This window comes from Physeter macrocephalus, chromosome 5, assembly GCF_002837175.3.
Source record: "Physeter macrocephalus isolate SW-GA chromosome 5, ASM283717v5, whole genome shotgun sequence".
NCBI classification, from domain to species: domain Eukaryota; kingdom Metazoa; phylum Chordata; class Mammalia; order Artiodactyla; family Physeteridae; genus Physeter; species Physeter macrocephalus.
Genome location: NC_041218.1, coordinates 99,281,745 through 99,301,509, shown reverse-complemented (window position 1 = coordinate 99,301,509; position 19,765 = coordinate 99,281,745). Strand labels below are relative to the sequence as shown.

General features: G+C 44.5%; 1 protein-coding gene across 1 annotated transcript in view; it reads right to left on the bottom strand.

Annotated features, from left to right (window-relative positions):
- The window catches only part of HECW1 (HECT, C2 and WW domain containing E3 ubiquitin protein ligase 1), a 259,111-nt gene that overhangs the window by 90,941 nt on the left and 148,405 nt on the right, over nucleotides 1–19,765 (bottom strand). Inside the window, exons 10-13 of the mRNA XM_007124963.3 lie at nucleotides 17,160–17,310; nucleotides 10,787–10,929; nucleotides 8,588–8,709; nucleotides 6,153–6,338 (exon numbers count right to left, since the gene is read on the bottom strand). Of these exons, the coding sequence (XP_007125025.1) occupies nucleotides 6,153–6,338; nucleotides 8,588–8,709; nucleotides 10,787–10,929; nucleotides 17,160–17,310 (602 nt within the window). The remainder of the gene's footprint in view (nucleotides 1–6,152; nucleotides 6,339–8,587; nucleotides 8,710–10,786; nucleotides 10,930–17,159; nucleotides 17,311–19,765) is intronic.

Below are 19,765 nucleotides of genomic sequence, written 5' to 3'. Positions count from 1 at the left end.
CTACAAACAACAAATGATGGTGAGGATGTGGAGAAAAGAAAACCCTAGTACATTCTTGATGGGAATGTAAATTGGTGCAGCCACTGTGAAAACAGAATGGAGGTTCCTCAAAAAATTAAAAATAGAACTATCATATGAGCCACCAATTCCACTCCTGGGTATATATCAAAAGAAAATGAAAACATTAATTCAAAAGATACATGCACCCTGGTGTTCATAGAAGCATTATTTACAATAGCCAAGATATGGAAGCAATCTAAGTGTCCATCAACAGATGAATGGATAAAGTCGATGAGGTGTATGTATGTGTGTGTGTGTGTGTGTGTGTGTGTGTGTATACATATATATATGTATACACACGCACACACGCACACAATGAAATACTGATCAGCCATAAAAAAGAAGGAAATTCTGACATTTGCAACAACATGGATGGACATATAGGGTATTATGCTTAGTGAAGTAAGTCAGACGGAGAAAGACAAATACTGTATGTTAGCACTTATATGTGGAATCTAAAAAATAAAACTAATTAATGAATATAACAAAGGAGAAACAGACTCTCAGATATAGAAAACGAACTAGTGGTTACCAGTGGGGAGAAGGAAGGGGGGGAGGGGCAAGATAGGGTAGGGAATTAAGAGATACAATCTACTATGTATAAAATGACTAATCAACAAGGATATATTGTAGACCACAGGGAAATATAGCCACTATTTTATAACTGTAGATGGAGTACAAGCTATAAAAATATTGAATCACTATATTGTACAACTGAAACTAATATTATATTGCAAGTCAATTATACTTCAATTAAAAAAATAAAAGATTATTATTAAAAATTGTGGTAAAATTTGTCATTTTAATTATTTTTAAGTGTACAATTTAGTGGCATTAAGTACATTCTCTTTGTTGTGCAGCCATCACCACTATTCATCTTCTAAATTTTTTCACTTTTCAAAACTGAAACTATGGCCCCATTAAAAAATAACTCCTCATTCTCTCCTCCCCTCACTTCCTGGTAACCTCTATTCTACTTTCTGTTTCTATGAATACTATTTTAGATATCTCATATGGGATATAATATTTGTCCTTTCGTATCTGACTTATTTAACTTAGCATAATGTTTTCGAGGTTAATTCATGTTGTAGCATGTCAGATTTTCATTCCTTTTTAAGGATGAAAAATGTTCCATTGTATGCATATAACACATTTTGCTTACCCATTCATGTAAGCTCTATTTTTCCACCTTTACTGAGATACACTTGACAGATAAAAATTGTATGTAATTAAGGTCATAGGTTTTTGAAAGAGACTGCATTAAATTTAAATAAAAGAAAAATAAATTTTTCTTTATATAATATGTATGTTGTTCTTTGGTTCACAAGGTGTATATGATTATTGTATCTTTATTTTAATTGCACCATTGATTAATATAAAATTTTTCTCTGACTCCATTTTAATGATTTGAATTTCAACTCTCCTTTGTATGATATTAATACACTGTCACTGATTTTTCTGTTATTGTTTTCACACTATATTAAATATTTATTCTTTTACTATTAAACTTTCTGAATCATTTCTTAGGTATGTTTCTTTTTAAGCTGGGTTTGTTTGCTATCAAATCTGATAGCATCTCCTTTTGGTAAGGAGATATTTCCACCTGCTGCCACGACTGTTATGCCTGGCTTTACTGTTGTTATTTTATTTTATTAATTTAATTTTCTTTCCTTCCTTGGGATTTTTTTGTGCATTTTGTTACATCAGCTGTATTTTGTTTGATTTTATCTTTTGTAGGAATTCAAAAGAGAAAACTCTTGCTTTAGATGGTACAATGATTGCCTTTTATGTTTGTCAAATAACTATATTTAGCCATTGTTTTTCAAATTATCTGCTTTGACCCCCCCCCTTATACCCAACTAGGAACTTGGCACAACTTTCCTTGCCCTGTTCACCAACCCACTTCCTGTTTCCTTATCTTTTAAATTCTGGTCTGTGGCTATTGTTCCAGATTGTTCTTATACACGTATTCCATTTTAATTATACATATTTTCCCATATTTTATTGAGCCTTTTCCAATATATTTTAAAGCATTAAAACCTTAAAGCAATTATTTACACTTATATTTGTGGATTTGATTGATTTTAAATACCCACCACCATAGTTTTTAATGCTATGATTTTCCCATTATTGATTTCCTCTGCTTTATTTGTGAGTCATCTGGAGAATGGTTTTTGGTGTTTTCTTAGGGCAGGCACAAGAGTAGGGTGAGCTCTGAAATCTTGTACATGAGGTTTTTTTCCCTACTGTCTTCACACTTCAATGATAACAATTTTTCTGGAAATAGGATTATTGGGCTACTACCTTCCTCATCAATAACCTGTAGTCATTGCTCTCTGGGTTTCTACAGTTTAGTTTTATGGATGGGAAATTTGAAGCTTGTCTTATTTTAATTCCTTTGTAAATAACTTGCACATTATCATGGCTGTATATTGATAAGATTTTTAAAATCTCTAAAGACATTCCAGAGCATGTGTAGATATAGCATTTATTTTAATTAATTTTACTGTAACTCAGTGAGTTCAATTAATCTGCCCACCTGAACAGTTTGTTGTAGATCAAAGTTGTATTTTCAATATTTAACAATTTAATATATTTAATATTTACTTATTGCTACTGTATTCTGATTTCTTCTTGAAGAACATCTATAAGTCATTCATCCAACAGAGGTTTATTGAGGGCCAACTATGTGCCAGGCACTATTCTAGGCGCTTAGAGGTTTCATCAATGAGTAACACAAAGATCCCTGCTCTCAAGGAGCTTAAAATTCTGCCAGGAGAAACAGACAAAAGAGTAAATCAAGTCAATATGTAACTTATATAGCAGAGCACATGGGTAAGGGATCTTGAGGGATCTTGTAATATTAAATTGCTCAATATTAAACTGGTTCTTGCTGAGGAGATATATATATATATATTGGTTTTTACATTTTTTTTTTCCACTTTATGCTTCACTGTTTGCAATCTGGTGCCTTCCCTGTGTTTTGGGGGCTGTTTCCATGTTCATATTCTATATTAATAATTTGATTTTACAGTGTCAGTTCTGCTCTGTTTTATCCCTATGCTATTACATTTTGTTGTTCCTTGCAATCTTAAAACATTTATTTAGCCCATGTCCTTTTCTTTTCTTGTTTTTCCTTTTTTTTTTTTTTTTTTTTGCTATACACGGGCCTCTCGCTGTTGTGGCCTCTCCCGTTGCGGAGCACAGGCTCCGGACGTGCAGGTTCAGCAGCCATGGCTCATGGGCCCAGCCGCTCCGCGGCATGTGGGATCTTCCCGGACCGGGGCACGAACCTGCGTCCCCAGCATCGGCAGGTGGACTCTCAACCACTGTGCCACCAGGGAAGCCCCTCTTTTCTTGTTTTTAATTGTAGTAAGAACACCTAACATGAGTTTTAGTTTCTTCCAAAATTTTTTTTAAATTTACTTATTTATTTATTTTTGGCTGCATTGGGTCTTCACTGCTGCACACGAGCTTTCTTTAGTTGTGGCGAACAGGGGCTACTCTTTGTTGCTGTGCGCAGGCTTCTCATTGTGGTGGCTTCTCTTGTTGTGGTGCACAGGCTCTAGGTGTGTGGGCTTCAGTAGTTGTGGCACGCAGGCCCAGAAGTTGTGGCTCATGGGCTCTAGAGCTCAGGCTCAGTAGTTGTGGCGCACGGGCTTAGCTGCTCCGTGGCATGTGGGATCTTCCCGGACCAGGGCTCGAACCCGTGTCCCCTGCGTTGGCAGGTGGATTCTTAACCACCGCGCCACTAGGGAAGTCCCTGTAACAAATTTTAAAGTGTATAGTACAGTACTGTTAATTACAGGTACCATATTGTATAGCTGATCTCTGGAACTTATTCATTTTGTGTAACAAAAACTCTCTACCCATTGAACAGAAACTCACCACTTCCTCCTGCTCCCATCCCTTGGCAACCACCATTCTACTCTGTTTCTATGAGCTTGAGCAGATCTCTCATATAAATGGAATAGTGCAGTCTTTGTCCTCCTGTGACTACCTAATTTCATTTAACATAATGTCTTCCATGTTCATCCATGTTGGAACATGTGTCAGAATCCCCTTCTTTTTTAAGGCTAAATAATACCCCATTGTATGTCTACACCACATTTTCTTTATCCATTCATCCATCAACAGACATTTAGGTTGTTTCCATATCTTGGCTATTTGATTAATGCTGCAAAGAACATAGGAGTATGGGTATCTCTTTGAGATTTTGATTTCAGTTCTTTTGGATCAATACCCAGAGTGGGATCGCTAGATCCCATGCTGGTTCTGTTTTTTTTTATGTCTGCTTCCTCTCGGATTGTTTTGTGTGTGTGGCTTCTTTTTGCTCAACAGAAGTCATACGGTCTTGTGACATTCTGTGTATGATAAGCAGTTTACCTTTAAAATATTCATTTCTATTTTCTGAAGAAAATTATATGCTTTTTCTCAAGATGAAGATTTTGTTTCCTTCATGTAGTAGCAGGTCTTCAGAGGTCCTTTCTAATTTTGTTGTTACGTGTTCAGTCCTGAGGAGAGGCCGCCTCCGTCTCATGCCTGCCACAGACGGGGTCTCACCCGTCTCACCACCCGAAGCCACACCACCTCTCGGATGGCAACCATCCTCCTCTGCACAGCCCTGGAGACAACTTGAGGCTCACGTCGTGCAATCTCCACCGATGTTGGGCGGAGGCTGTGTCCACCTTCCTCAGATTTCCAAGACAACAGATGAGTCAGATGCCATTTTGTCCTCCTTGTGGGGATGGCAGTTCATTCAGAGACGGCAAAGAGCTGGGCCTCCTCTTCCTACACGGCACACACTACAAGTGAAGGCTGTTGACTCTAAACGTGTCAATAAAGAAAGAAGCAGACTGGCCGAGCAAGGAACAAGAAGACGGTCTAGGGTTCTGGAACCTGCTCTGCTTCTTTTGCATAGAAAGCTATCATCACCACACCATGAAAATGACCATGTGTCACTGTCATTCTCCCAGTGGAGGCAACATCCAGTAAACAAGAAAGTCCTGGGGAACGAAATCTGGCTGTGGTGGCTTTTTGCACACACGAGGCACCCCTCGCCCAGTTCATCCCCGACTGCAGAGCTGGTCATAGAGAGTCATCGTACTGACGGACTTGCATTAATCAGTGGACACAATCTTTCCCCCCATACTCCAGAGAGCCCAGGTTCTTAGGCACGATGAAAGGTTTGTGGGGGGATTTCTGGCTCTCAGGGCACGGTGGTGTCCCATCAGCCCTCTTTGGGGAACCATGGCTTTGCATGTTCACCAGCACGAGGAAAGGAGCCGTGTGATGCAGTTTCCCACTGAGACATGTGTCTGCTGGCAACACTTCTGATTCCTTTGCCACTAAAAGAGGGAGGGATTTGCTCTACCAAAGTCTGTAAAAGATTACACAGGGACAATTCCTTGGTAGACCGTTTGGCCCTGTCTTATAAGTACACTGAGATGACTGAGGGTGATTCAGGAAAAGCGTCCTCGCTTTAGCAGACTCAGCTAGGCTTCTAGAGCATCTCTGGGAAAGCCCAGCTTTGGCTGAGGTCACACGAAAGCAAAATGCAAGCCAGTAACATTGCACGGGCCCAATTCACCCGGTCCCTGTTTGCCAGGCTGTTTTAATAACTGAAGGCTTATGAGGGAAATCACAATGAGTAATCTAATAATGTCACTCCCAGTTAGCTAATAATTTCATTCCCTGAGAGTGAGCTGTCTAAGGAGGCAAAACAACAGAAAGGTCATGGAACAGAATCTGGTTTCAGGTTCCAAACCTAAAACCAGTTCCAGATCTCAACTGGGTGTGATACTGTCCCCCCACCGCCAACACCCCACCCCTTCCCCACCCAGAGAACACAGAGCAACGTCACAGCTTGCTGGAGGTGCTACTGGCACCGGTGGGCAGAGCCAGGGATGCTTGAAAACATCCCGCACAGCACAAGACAGAAACGCAGGTGTGGGTAGTTACCCCTCCGCCCTTCCTGGTGGCCAAGGGTGCGTCTCAGGCACAGCCTTCCCTGCCCTCCCCACGCTCCCTCCTCACCGCCTCCCCGGTCTTCTCCTTTGGCTGTAAGGCCCCCCCACTGCAGTCACGCTCACCTTTCCCTGCTGGTCTGTTTTGATCTCCCAGCCCCGGGGCAACTCCAGCCGAGCGTCCGCAAACATGTTGATGAAATTCACCAAGTCCCGGTTGTGTTGGTAGCGCTCAAAGTTGCGCGCGTCCCGCCGGACCTTGAGGATCATGTGCTTCAAGCAGGTGCTACTGGTGAAGACTCGGTAGGCACTCTGAGCGGGCGTCGGCGCCGATGGGGGAGGCGGTGGGGATTAGGGGAAACACAGACCAAGCGCCCTCTGAGCACCTTCGTGGGATGTGGTGCATTGCTACACAGGGATTGACCGTGCGCCTTGGGCGCTGGGGCTGCGGGTGTGGGGCTCGGAAGCAGAGCTCTTGCTCCAGAAGTAAACGCCTGCCCCCCGTCAACACACACGGACCTCCGGGCCGTCTGGCTCTACCGCTGCTTCAGCATCCTGGCCCCTGTCGACCTGCCCTGCATCTCAGAGCTCCCCTCCTTCCTCCCTCCTCCTGCCCCAGCGGGGCTCTGCGCTCTCAAGTCTCCCTGACTCTCTGAGCATCTCCTCCCTCTCCGTCCGGCTGCCTCCCCTGACTGCACAGGGGCGCCCGTGCTCCATCTTAGCTGTCTTTAGAGCAGGGTGTGTTAATTAAGGTTCCCTGCGGATTTAGGGCTGACCTTCAGAGGTCTGCCACTCCTTGCTAGTGTGTGTGTGTGTGTGCGTGTGCGTGTGCGTGTGTGTGTGTGTGGGGGGGTTGGGGGGGATGAGGAAGTGAAGAAAGTGTCACGAGTTTCTAATTGTGCTAGGTAAAAACGTGTGTGTGTGTGGTGTGTGTGTGTGTGTGTGTGTGTGTGTAGAGGTTGGGGGATGAGAAGAAGTGAAGAAAGTGTCACGAGTTTCTAATTGTGCCAAATAAGCATTTTATGCTACCTGGGGCTGGTGTGGGTGGTCCAGGGAGAGACGGCCCGCAGCCAGAGCAGGCTGGGGCAGTGGCTCCTTCCGGCTCACGGCCACCTGGTGCCCAGTGCTGAGGGCATCACTACTTGGCATCCTTGTCCCCCTTCGTGACTCCCGCCCTGCACTGCTGGGCGGCTGCTCTGGGTCTAACCACTGGATGTCCCAGAGGCTTCTCCAATATAACCTGCTCAAAACTGGTCCCTCCTTCCCTGCCATAGCCCGCATATCACTTAATCAAACTACTGCCAACGGGGGGCATGACCACCTAACTCAGGGGCCCGAAGCAGAGAGGACTCACGCTTTCTGGAGTCCTCATCTCCCGCCCCCCTCGATCACAGTGGCCCCAAGCGCGACCGAAGTATCTCCCAGCAGAGTCGTTCTTTCTCTGCTCTCAGCCCCTCCCGCAGGGCAGCCCTTGATCATCGCTCACTTGAGCGCTGCAACCAGCCTCTGGTCTTAGCCCCCTCAGTCCCTCTCCCACAGTTCTGCCAGAGAAAAGAATTCCTCAAACACTGGATCATGTAACTGATGATAACATCTGAGACTGCTGGTGCCTGTCGCCTACTGAGGTACATCCAGGCTCCTTTCCGGGACGTACCAGGCAATTCGCTGCTCACTCCTCCACGGCCTCTTCCTACCTCCGCCTGTCACCACACTCCAGCCCCAGCGGACCCAGCCCCAGGCTGAGTCCTTCCTCCTGCTGCCTGGAACCTCTGCCCCTCCCACTTTCAACCTTCAGGACTGAATTCGGCAGTCACCTCCTCAGGACCCTGTGTTCCCAGAGCATCTGGTTCCTCCCTGAGGTCAGGCGCTGTCCTGTCTCGTTAGACTCATCTCTGCACGTCTGTTGCTCCACAAAAGGAGGAGCTTCTGTTCATCAGGTGTCACCCTAATCTGTCTCTATGACTCCAGCACTTAGATCTGTGCCTGAACTGCAGGAAACATTTGTCGAATGAAAGAAGTAATGACTATAATAATATAATGTCATTGCTTCCTTGACAATACCAAAAAAAAAAAAAAAGAAATGAAAAAACTACCTATGTAAAAATCACATCAAATTTACCTTAAGCATGTTACTTGAAAAACTAATTATAGGAAAAGGAAACCTAGTTATTTATCTGTTCTAAAATTTCCTTCATGAGAGTGATTTTATAAAATGATTCAGGCTGAAGGGAATCCATCAACTTCATAATTGTGTTCCTTAAAAATTTTAACAATAATAAAAACACATCTTTGTTTCCAAATCACTTTCACTGATATTAACACATCTGAACCTAACAAAAACCCACAGAAGCTACAGCATTTCCAAATCTAGCTTTTCTCCTTTTGGGGAGACTCACAGAGAGCAAAAAAGAGCCATCTTTTTTCTTTTCTCTCTCTTTTTTTTTTTTCCTTGCCTTAGTTAAAATGCTATCCTCTTTAATCTATCCAACGACTTTGCCAAGTTGTGTTTCGGGTCTTGCCGGAAGCCAGGCCAGGCCCCTTCTGTGTGTGGGAACACTCACATAATTGGCGTGCAGTACAGTGAAGAACTCAGGGTTGGTGATGAACTTGACAGCTGGAGACTGCAGCAGCAAGGTGATTTTTTGTGAGTTCACTGGAGAAAGTGACCCATCTCTCCTCAGATCTGGAAAAGGTGAAGCAAAGCAACTAATGGCATTGGGAAAAGATCGTTTCAAATAGAAGACTTCTCTCTCGTGGCACCAGTAGCCCACAAGCCTTCACCTGCACAGCTGGAGAGGACTCTTCTTCTGAATAGTGTTCCGACCAGCTGTCACAGTGATAGGGCCAGGTGTCCTATCACTCGGTGTCTGTCAGTTAAGAATCATTATTTCCTAGGAGTGTTCCTGTACAACTTCAGTTAGGATCAGGTCCTTGAATACCTCATCCCTTTTACCCCAATGACTTTTTTCTTACTTTCTTTATAAGTTGCTCACCATAGCTATGATAATTTGTTTGCAGAAAGGACCACAGTTCTTCCCCTCCCTGCATCCCCATTGGTATGGAACTTTGCAACCCTGTTGAATTGAGCTGGCCTTGTGCCTTGCTTTAACCAACAGAATTTGCCAGAGGTTCTGAGCCAGGGTTTTGAGAGGCCTGCGGGTCCCCACTTTCTCTCCCTCATCACGAGAACAGTCTGTGCAAGATCAAAAGCCATGGGGAGCGGGGACAAGCCGCCCCGGCTGAGGCCACATCAGGCCAGCCAGCTTGCAGCCAATTCCACAGCTGACCAAGGATGCAGGTGTGAGCCCAGTGGCCCGAGGAACCACCCGGCAGAGCTCAGCTCAAACTGCCCACCTGCAGGATTGAGGGCTAAATGCATGGCTGTGAGCTTAAGCTTTGGATGGCTTGTTCTACAGCAAATGCCACCGGATCCAATACCAAATCCAGAAAGAAATTCTCTGTTCCTTTTTCCTCATGTTTCTAATTACTCCATCACTTTACTACATCTCTCTCAGAGATTAATAGAAATTAATAATAGAAATACATAAACTAGTCAGTTTAGTTAGTATATCTGATAAAATGAATAGAATGGAGACAATTAAAATAGTTGGTGGAACTGTGTACATACGCATTTAAAAGAGGGCGTGAAAATGTCCACTCTTCTGCTTTTGCAGAGAGAGCCGAGACCTGGCAGTACAGGAAGCACATGGCTGTTTGCTCCGAATGTTCTAGAGCCGTCAATCTGCCATCATTTACCCAATTCAAAAAGAAACTGGATTATTAGGATGTTACAGTAATAATCTTATGCTATTACAGGTATAAAAAGCAGAAGCCAATCTCTTCAGAGAAAACAATCTTATGGTTACCAAAGGGGAAAGGAGGGGAGGGGATAAATTAGGAATCTGGGGATTAACAGATACACACTACTATATAGAAAATAGACAACCAACAAGGACCTACCGTATAGCACAGGGAACTATATACAATATTTTGTAATAGCCTATGATGAAAAGGAGTCTGAAAAAGAATATGTATGTATAACCGAATCCCTTTGCTGTACACCTGAAACTAACACAACATTGTAAATCAACTCTACTCCAATTAAAAAAAAGAAGTCAATCTCTTAACGCCTTTTGAATATTCTCATCTGAGGTCCACTCAGGCAGATTCAGTGAACACCAGAGCCCCCTAGTGGATGCTGATGGTATTTGCTAAAAAATGCTCCCAGGCGGCCATGTATAATCATAAGCCTGCCGGTTCTCTCTACTCCCACGTTCCTCCCTCAGGGGGGATTGTATTTTATTCTTAAAAAAAAAAATTTTTTTTTTTTTTACGATTTCCTATTTTTAAAAAAAACATCTTTATTGAAGTATAACAGCTTTACAATGCTGTGTTAGTTTCTGCTGTGTATTTTATTCCAAATGCAAACAAGTCTTACTCCTATTGCTGTCATGTGGCTCCTTGGAAGCAGACCATGAATTCTTATTGCATGTTTTATTTATAAGTGGAAAACATCCTTAGGACACCAACAAATAAATTTACTTAATAAGAAATGATTAAGCAACCAAAAAAAAAATTGCCTTGATGCATAGGTGCAAGGTCTCTTCCCTGTGAATCCACTTTTCCTTTACGTTCCTGGTGGGAAACTTCTGTCTGTTTCACCCTGCTGGTGCCAAGCCTCTTTCTCCTGCTGGACCTCGCCCACGCCCTGCTTTCCTTACCCCATCCGCATCCCAGGAGTCGGGGCCCATCCTGCATACCTATGCTCGACTGAGAAGCTTCAGCCTCTGAATCACTCCCGCCACCTCCTCCGCTGCCTCCTGCTGGGACTTGCTCACAACTTTGGCTGCCAGAATCTTCTTCAGGCCTCTCTGTAGCAATGGTTCGCTGAATATTTTGGTACCTTTGTGTCAGAAAGTGCAAAGACAGGAGTTAACTTTGGTTTGACGGTTTGTTGAGGGGCTGATGCTCTGAATAAGGTAAGTGGGGAAATCAGTAAAGAATCGTCCTGGATGTCAAGAAACGTCAGGAAAGAAATGCTCAAAATCCCCACAAGTTACCCGAGACAACTAACACTACAAGTGTCTCTGGATGATTTGACTTCTTTTTGTTTTGTAAGCTGTGATGAGTTTCAAGTATGGTGACTTAAAAAAAATCACCCAGCATTAAATGAAATTCGGCTAAATCTAAAATAATGATACGGGAAGGAACTTAAAATATTACAACTAAGATATCAAAGCACCTCTCCCTGATGGTGATAAGTCTACAAACTAAAATAAAAGTTCTACTCACTTGTTTTTATTTAACAGGTAACTGACAGGACTGGCAAGGGGTGTGCAAAGGTTACACACTATAAGCACACTGGCAGACAAATCAATGCTTTCTGCTTATTTGAAGGCTCCTTTGATTTTTCTTTCCAAGTTGGGGAATCAGTCAGTCAGTTGGCCAGTCAGCTGCCTAACCAGGTGCTTACTAAATATTTACTGACTTTTCCAGTGTGTCTGGCTCTGCGTTGGACTTCCAGACCAAAGAGAAGACTGGCATGCGATCTCGCCCTCTGAACCCTCATGGTCGGTCAGGACAGAACAAAGAGGGGAAATGCACATAAACCGTGACTCCAGTGAGGTGAACAAGGTGCCCTAGGTGAGTAAGAGGTGTGAACACAGACGAGGAAACACCCAAGGCACATGCATTCTGAAGTCAGAGTATGATGTGTCAGGGAGCTTGTAGGGAAGGTACACGGAGGAAATAACATGTGCAAAAGGCTTCAGCTGGGAGAACTCCGAGAAGGTTGGTGGTGGCGTCAGGATGTGTGGGCCTTGGGCAGTGCCAGGGAACCAGCAGGGGTGGCAGGGAGCGCCTAGCAGGTGCCCAGCGGCGGTTGGAATGTTTTTCTCTAGGCCCAGGTTCTCCAACTTGAGCTGCATCAGGATCACCTACAGGGCTTGTGAAAACACAGGCTGCCGAGCTCCATCCCCAGCGTCTCTCTGATTCAGCAGGTCCAGGGATGGGGTGGGGGGAGGCAAGAATGTGCATTTCTGACTAGTTCCCAGGTGATGCAGTTACTGCTGCTGGTCCAGGGACCAACTCTGAGAACGGCCACTGTAGGGGCTGAGCAGCTGCTGGAAGAGAGAGGCAGGTCCAGTTTACACTGACCTCCACCTGTGTGGAGGGCACGGAAGGAGAAGACCCTGGAGTCGGGGAGAGCAGCTGAGAACTACTGCATCGCTCCAGGCTGGAGATGCAGAAGCCTGGAACCAGGCAGGGGTGGTGGAAAAAGCCGGTGTCTAAGGATGCTGCTGGGGTCGGGGAACACCCACATTCTGTAGGGATACTAAGATCACCTATATCTGCCCACAAAACACTCACAGAAATTTCCTAAACCTCCCTGCCTGATTCACACTGTGTTTTGTAGGCAGGTGGACAGCTGTCTTGTTCCTTTTTGCTCTGCTCGGCTTCCTTCACTCTTTGTAGCCCCTCTTCCTGCTCGCTAAATGACCTTGACTTTGCCTGCTGTCTCTCAGCCCTACCAGGGCACAGGACAGGAATTCTGCTTCCCTTTTCCTCACGGCACAGCAGGAATGAGGGAAGCGGTCAGACTGATGAGATCTTTAGTGGCAGAGTTTGTAATAACTCTACGGGTAGACTCAACAGAATTTGGGACCTGACTGGGTATGGAGGTTGGAGAAGACAGAGGAGACAGGTGTGAAGTTCAAGGCGCCCGCTTAGAGCAGGTGGGCGGAGGTGCCGGGACTGATGACCGTGTAGGACAGGCAGGTTCATGGGAAGATTTTAGTGTGGATTTGGACATGCTGACCTGGAGGTCCCTGAGGTCACACAAGTGACAATAGCCAGGGGAGCGTTGCTGTATGGGTCTTGCGCTCAGAGAAGTGATGTGGGAGTGGAGGAAGAGGCGTGAAGAGGAGGGGGAGGGAGCCTCCAGGGAGCAGCGAATAGCCAGGTCGCCATGTGCAATCCAAGGTGGGGACGTGGGGAACGTATTATTAGACGGACAAGGTCTTCCATGGCAGGGATTCTGAAGACTAGTGACCTCTCCTTGACCTTTAGAGAGGAGTTCTGGGGACTCCCCTGGCGGTCCAGTGGTTAGGACCACTCCACGCTTCCACTTCAGGGGGCACAGGTTCGATCCCTGGTCGGGGAACTAAGATCCTACATGCCATCCGGCCAAAAAAGAATAAATAAAAAAATAAAAAACAAAGAGGAGTTTTGCTCTCAAGTGTGGTCTCCAGACCACTTGCCAGAGAATCAACTGGGTGATTATTATAATTACAGAAACTGGGGCAAAATTGAAATCTGCATTTCTAACAAGTTCTTCAGGTGGTGTTATCTACATCTAGGTTTGAGGCTCTCTGGTGCGGGGCTTTCTTGAAGTTTTATTTTATCTAAAGAGACTCAGCCGCTCCGTCCTGACACCTGGCGGAAGATGACTCTGCCTGCAGCCCTTACTGGGGGGCATTCCTGAGAAGGCCTCTTATGAGAAAATGCGGAAGGGGTATAGGATGAGCAAGGAATCGGCGAGAGAAACGCTTGCTTTTGTTTACCCCTCCACACGCCTGTGGCAGGGAGGTTGTGGGGAAGGTGCAGGCTGTCTGTCTGTGATGTTCTTTTTGCTGGAACTCAAGTAATGCAGCCACACGTGGGGTACTCAGTGGGCCAATGAGAAGCCGCCTAAGCTTGTGACCTTGGCCTGGGGGAGGAAGGGGGCCTGCCAAAGACCAAGGAAGCTGCTGTTGGAGGATCCCCTAAGTGGCTCAAGGCAGGCTGCATTTTCCAAAAGTGGCTCGACAATATTTTCAGTCCACAGCTTCTTCCAGAACCTGACTACTCCCCTATTAAGAGGGAGAATCAATGTCCCCTCCCCTTGAATCTGGGAAGGCCTTGTGGCTACCTGGACTCACAGACAGTAATGAAAGCGACAGCCTGTGATGGAACACAGAGGCCATGCTGTGAGGAAGCCCAGGCGACAGGGCAAGTCCACGTGGAAGTGCTCTGGTTGACAATCACAGCTGAGATCCCAGCTAACAGCTGGCGTTAACCTCCAGATATGCTAGTCTCCAGCCCAGCCACCCTGTGACTGCAACCATGAGGTACCCAGAGAAGGGCCTCCCTGAACCCAGTCAACCATGAGAACCATGAGAGAGGATGATACTCATGATGAGAATGGTGATGATAATCAGTTATTGTTGTTTTAAGTCACTAAGCGTGGGGTGCTTTGTTACTCAGCAACGGACGCCTGGAAAGGGCTTAGACAAAGCTCACATTGTAGCCTCTCTTTTACTTCCCAAATTGCAGTGATCACTGAAGAGAATTTTAACGAGTAAATACAACCTTATTTGATGGAAATGTCAGCAATTTCACAAACTGCTTCACATGTCCTCAGTTGGACCTGGTTTATCTCACGCCTTACTAAGTCAACAGCCTCAAATCCCAGGTGCCAGACCCAACCCCTGGCCTTTGCTGAGGTCAGGACAGTCTTGGGGAAGCAGGACACACAGCAGTTGCTGGAGGATCACCCAGCAAGGGCAGGGCTGCAGCCTCAGAGGCTCTCTTTGTTCTAAAGATGAGAGAGGGGGTCAGAGAGTTGGTTCTCTTCCATTTCATCAAAAATTATCCTTCAGGGCTTCCCTGGTGGCGCAGTGGTTGAGAATCCGCCTGCCAATGCAGGGGACACGGGTTCGAGCCCTAGTCTGGGAGGATCCCAAATGCCGCGGAGCAGCTAGGCCCGTGAGCCACAACCACTGAGCCTGCGCGTCTGGAGCCTGTGCTCTGCAACAAGAGAGGCCGCGACGGTGAGAGGCCCGCGCACCGCGATGAAGAGTGGCCCCCTCTTGCCGCAACTAGAGAAAGCCCACGCACAGAAACGAAGACCCAACGCAGCCAAAAATAAAGATGAGAGAGGGGGTCAGAGAGTTGGTTCTCTTCCATTTCATCAAAAATTATCCTTCAGGGCTTCCCTGGTGGCGCAGTGGTTGAGAATCCGCCTGCCAATGCAGGGGACACGGGTTCGAGCCCTAGTCTGGGAGGATCCCAAATGCCGCGGAGCAGCTAGGCCCGTGAGCCACAACCACTGAGCCTGCGCGTCTGGAGCCTGTGCTCTGCAACAAGAGAGGCCGCGACGGTGAGAGGCCCGCGCACCGCGATGAAGAGTGGCCCCCTCTTGCCGCAACTAGAGAAAGCCCTCGCACGGAAACGAAGACCCAACGCAGCCAAAAATAAATAAATCAATAAAATTTAAAAAAAAATTATCCTTCAATGTCCCCCCCCAACACACTTTATTTTTTTGCAGAAAAAGGTTAAATATTTATATTATATAGGGTTTATGGAAATTGGTAAGGAAGTCAGCTGGAATGTCGAATTTGCAAATGGACACACAGAGGAACACACACAAAACCAAACCAGAAATAAAGAAACCTTCCAAAACCAAACCAAACCGAACCAAACCAAACAAAAACCAAACCAGCAAAGCCTATAAGAACAGACAATTCTCACGGGAGGAGCTAAAATTGGTAAAAGAAAAGCTTGCGGAAACAGAAGTTGACCTTCCCTCCAAGAAGTGAAACGTAAGAAGCATCAAAACACCAGGAGAATCACTTAAGTCAGCAAAAACCCACCAAAAGATGAGATGGAAGGCAAGGTATTGCTGCTAGCAAAGTAAACCCAGAGAAACACACATTAGAAAACATTTACGCGCTGATATCAAATACCAAAACCACGCAGATCTCTCTTGGCTTGCTCTTTTGGGAATATAACCCTAAAAAAACACTCTCAGACAATCCTAATATTTTACATACCCTTGGGCCTTATCCAAAACAGTGATAAAAAGCAATAAGTGAAACATCCAACAATATGGCAAATGAACTAAATTACATCTGTTCGTTGGAATACCATCATTTAAGTGATAATCTTAAGACTATGTAGCAATATGAAAATGCTTATGATGTAGGAAGTGAAAAATGAATATAAAGCTATATTATCATTATAGCTATATAAGGACTGTGCATATGAAATTTGATGATAGTTAATTTTTTTAAAAAAAGCTAATCCTTCGGGCAGTAGGATTATAAGCCTTTTTTTTTTCTTATTTAAAACTTGCATTTCTCAATAGTATAATAATTTTATCCAAATAAGTAAAACATCAAACTTGAGTTGATTTCAAATGAGACTAAGCTCGCGCTAGCTCATGGCATATGGGAGAGGTGCTGTTTAGGGTTTCATTTGCGCGTTGAAAACAAAATGACATTTTACATACTTACTAAAACCTAGTACGGGGTCTTACTAGTTTACGAAGCAATTCTCAGAAAGTATTTTTAAATGTTTCTTTTTCTATGATGAAAGCTTTTTAAGAATGTATATTTCTGAATATATAGCAATTATGGGACCAGGGTAGGCATGAATATAGAGATTTATGAGACAGCTTTTACTCCAGGCAGCTTTTAGTATTCTGTTAAACCTATCCTTGGAATGTTTTCAAACTGTTTGGGTTCTGGACCTGTTTGAGAATCTTATGACAGATATGTATGGGTCTGGTAGAAAAATGTGCATCCATATAATTTTGCATATTGTTTCTGGATGGTTCCTGGAACACTGACACCCTCAGTGAATACCTGGTGGGAGTGGTCCATGGGCCCTTGGCTAAGAACACCTGTGTTTGAGCCTGGGCCATCAAGAGGATTCTCCATCTTTAAATGACACTTAGGCTTAGCTCGTCTCCTCACCAAATTTTTTTTTTTTTTTTTTTTTTTTTTCCAGTACGCAGGCCTCTCACTACTGGGGCCTCTCCCGTTGCGGAGCTTGCGGAGCACAGGCTCCGGACGCGCAGGCCCAGCGGCCATGGCTCACGGGCCCAGCCGCTCCGCGGCATGTGGGATCCTCCCGGACCGGGGCACGAACCCGCGTCCCCTGCATCGGCAGGCGGACTCTCAACCACTGTGCCACCAGGGAAGCCCACCTCACCAAATTTTAAATCTAGCTTTCCAGGTACTAACTATGAATGGGTTAATTACTTTGCAGTTTCCTCAAACAATCTGAGCGGCAAAGTACAAAAGGGGGTTTCTGTAGCTGCCCTTCTCCTTTCACTGCTTTATAGGGGCTCAACGCATGCCGATCACCCACCGCCTGTTGAGTTTCTCCATCTGCTGGATGGACCCGGATCTCCGCATCCCGTCGGGGGTGGCTGCCGATGTGGGACGCTGCCAGGTGGTCGTGCGGTTCACGTGGTCCACATAAAAGACCCGCCCGTGGCTGTCAACGCGAGCTTCCCAGTCTAGTGCATGACGAAAAGGCAAAAAGAAAAATCAAGGACAAACTACGGATCCATGTGAAACAGGCTCCACTTCCAGGTCTTCTGCAGTTAGAACTCACCACTGGTGACTTGCTGAAGACCGAGCACTGCCCAGAGCACCTGGGTGACCTCTGAGGCGTTGGCGTGGAGCGGGCATTCCAGGAGAGAGCCCATGGGACTCAGATTCTCTGCTGGGCCATTTTAAACAGTAACTGGGGTTACTCAAGTATGACCTGTGTTAAAATTCTAACAAGTTCTAAGGAGAAAATGGAATGTTTATTTCCTTCTTTAAAAAATTCCATCTTGTCAATTTTCTTGGCTACTCAAATGACAGCTGGGAAGACTGGACATGTCCTCCGGTGACAGATGACACTCTGATGCTGGAAAAATCCTTTCTTTGCTAATTCTGATGGAGGATGGCTGCTCAGAAGGGAATAATGGCCCTCATATTAAAACCAGGTTTGACTACAGTTCTAAAATGCACTGTATGTATGTGCAGCTTCATATAACCTCTATCTAATACTTAGCAGCCTTAATTGATTGCCATTCCTCTTGAGAGAAAGAATGGACACATTCAGTACTTAGGGCTGTGAATTCACAGTGTATGTTCAACCCACCTGTGGCTGCCAAATATCTCTCGACCCAAACAAAACCAATCACGACTATTAACTAAGCTTTGAAGTCTCTCTTTGTTGATAAATAACTATCTCAAACAGTAGAGGGAGCCCAAGATAAAGCTAAATTCCTTTACTTCTCAAATTTAAACAACAGCAACAAACTAAAAGGTGGAAGCATAGATGATACAGTCCATGATAAATGTAGGAGCTGGGCTGGGGTGATAGGATGAAAAAGTCCTCAAAACTGAGAGAGCTGGAAGTCATATGTACACACCTGAGCTTAACAAAGATGAGCAAAGTCTGCTGTACAGAGATGGGCAAAGCTTTTAGGGTCCACGTGTAAAACTGTGGGGGAAATAACAGCTTCATGATAAAGTTATGCTGAAAAATACGTTAGACTAAAGAAGAAAAAGCAAAAATGACTGCAAAGGAGGAAAACCATTCAGGCTTTTAAGTGAGAAAAGCCATAGCTTTTGGGAGTAGGTCAGATATTTAACAATTCTACTGAAAAAGTATCATTCAGGTAATGACATAGCAACTCCCAATTGTTTTTAAAATGAAAAACTCAATATATTTGGTATAGTTATGGTTTGATATGTGTGTGGTTCAGCTGTTTGAGAACATTAAGGCTTATGTCTGACATTTACCTGAGGGATCGCCAAATAATGCCCAAGGAAAACTAAAAATACCAGAAAACACCAAATTCAACTTATAAGACAAATTGAAGAAAAAAAAATGTGGTCAGATTGTATAAATATATTCTAGAAGGTTGTGATTAAAACTGACTACTAGATGATCCAGTTGTCAGCTGTTAGTTGTAAATGTTAATTAGCTCATTGATGAAATTGTATATTTGTGTAACTACTAGGTAATTAATCTTGAGCCAAAAACATTAAAAAATTTCAGTGATTTCCAAACTAGCAGCAACTGGGCATTTTTTTTTTTCTTGAACCCAGCATGACTGTCATCCAACAAAGAATGAGCATTAATCTTTGAAGAGTATCGTGCTACTCAATTCAGTTGAACAAACTCCTCATTGTACTATGAACTAGAGACCATGCCAGGTCCTGAGGACACACTGCTGACTAACACACATCCCTGCCCTCCAGGTGCCCACAGTAAAGGAAGGATTCCTTCAAAGACAAGCCTCCAGCCTCATAGATTCTCCAAGGAAAATAACTCAAGTATGGTGCAGCGATAATAATAATTTCTCTCTATGAGTTTCAATATTTCCAAGGCACTCACAGAAAAGAATGGCAAGCCAGACAGGCCCTCTTGTCAATACATTAACTACCTGGAAGGCAGAGTGCTAATTAAAACTCTTATAAATAATCAGAAAATAACAGCTGAGCACAATTAGAGATTATAAGTGTGTTTTCTGGGTTGCTTTGTAAAGAATTTGCTTTCACGTACTGTATAAACAGTATCTCATAAAGAAAACATGTTCCGAATGGAACTTCAGGCCTCAGCCTGTCCAATGGACTTGGCCCTGTGATGCCAAAACAGACTCCTGAAAACGATACCTTTACGGATGACCTTGGGACAGTTAAGAGTCATTCATGTGTGTCCATTCATTTGTGGTTGGGGAGCCTTGTCAGATATTAAACTATATATTTTCCATGAAGTCTAAGAACAATGTAGAGCCTAATAATGTATCCTATTTTAATCATTATACCAAGAATAGCCTGTAACTTTGTACTTTTACATTAACAACTGCAACACCATGTTTGTAGTTTAGACCTTTATCTTGAACTTTAGTTGCATCTCGCTGTCTGCTCGACACTGATACCTGGATGACATCTCAAATATAACATGATCAA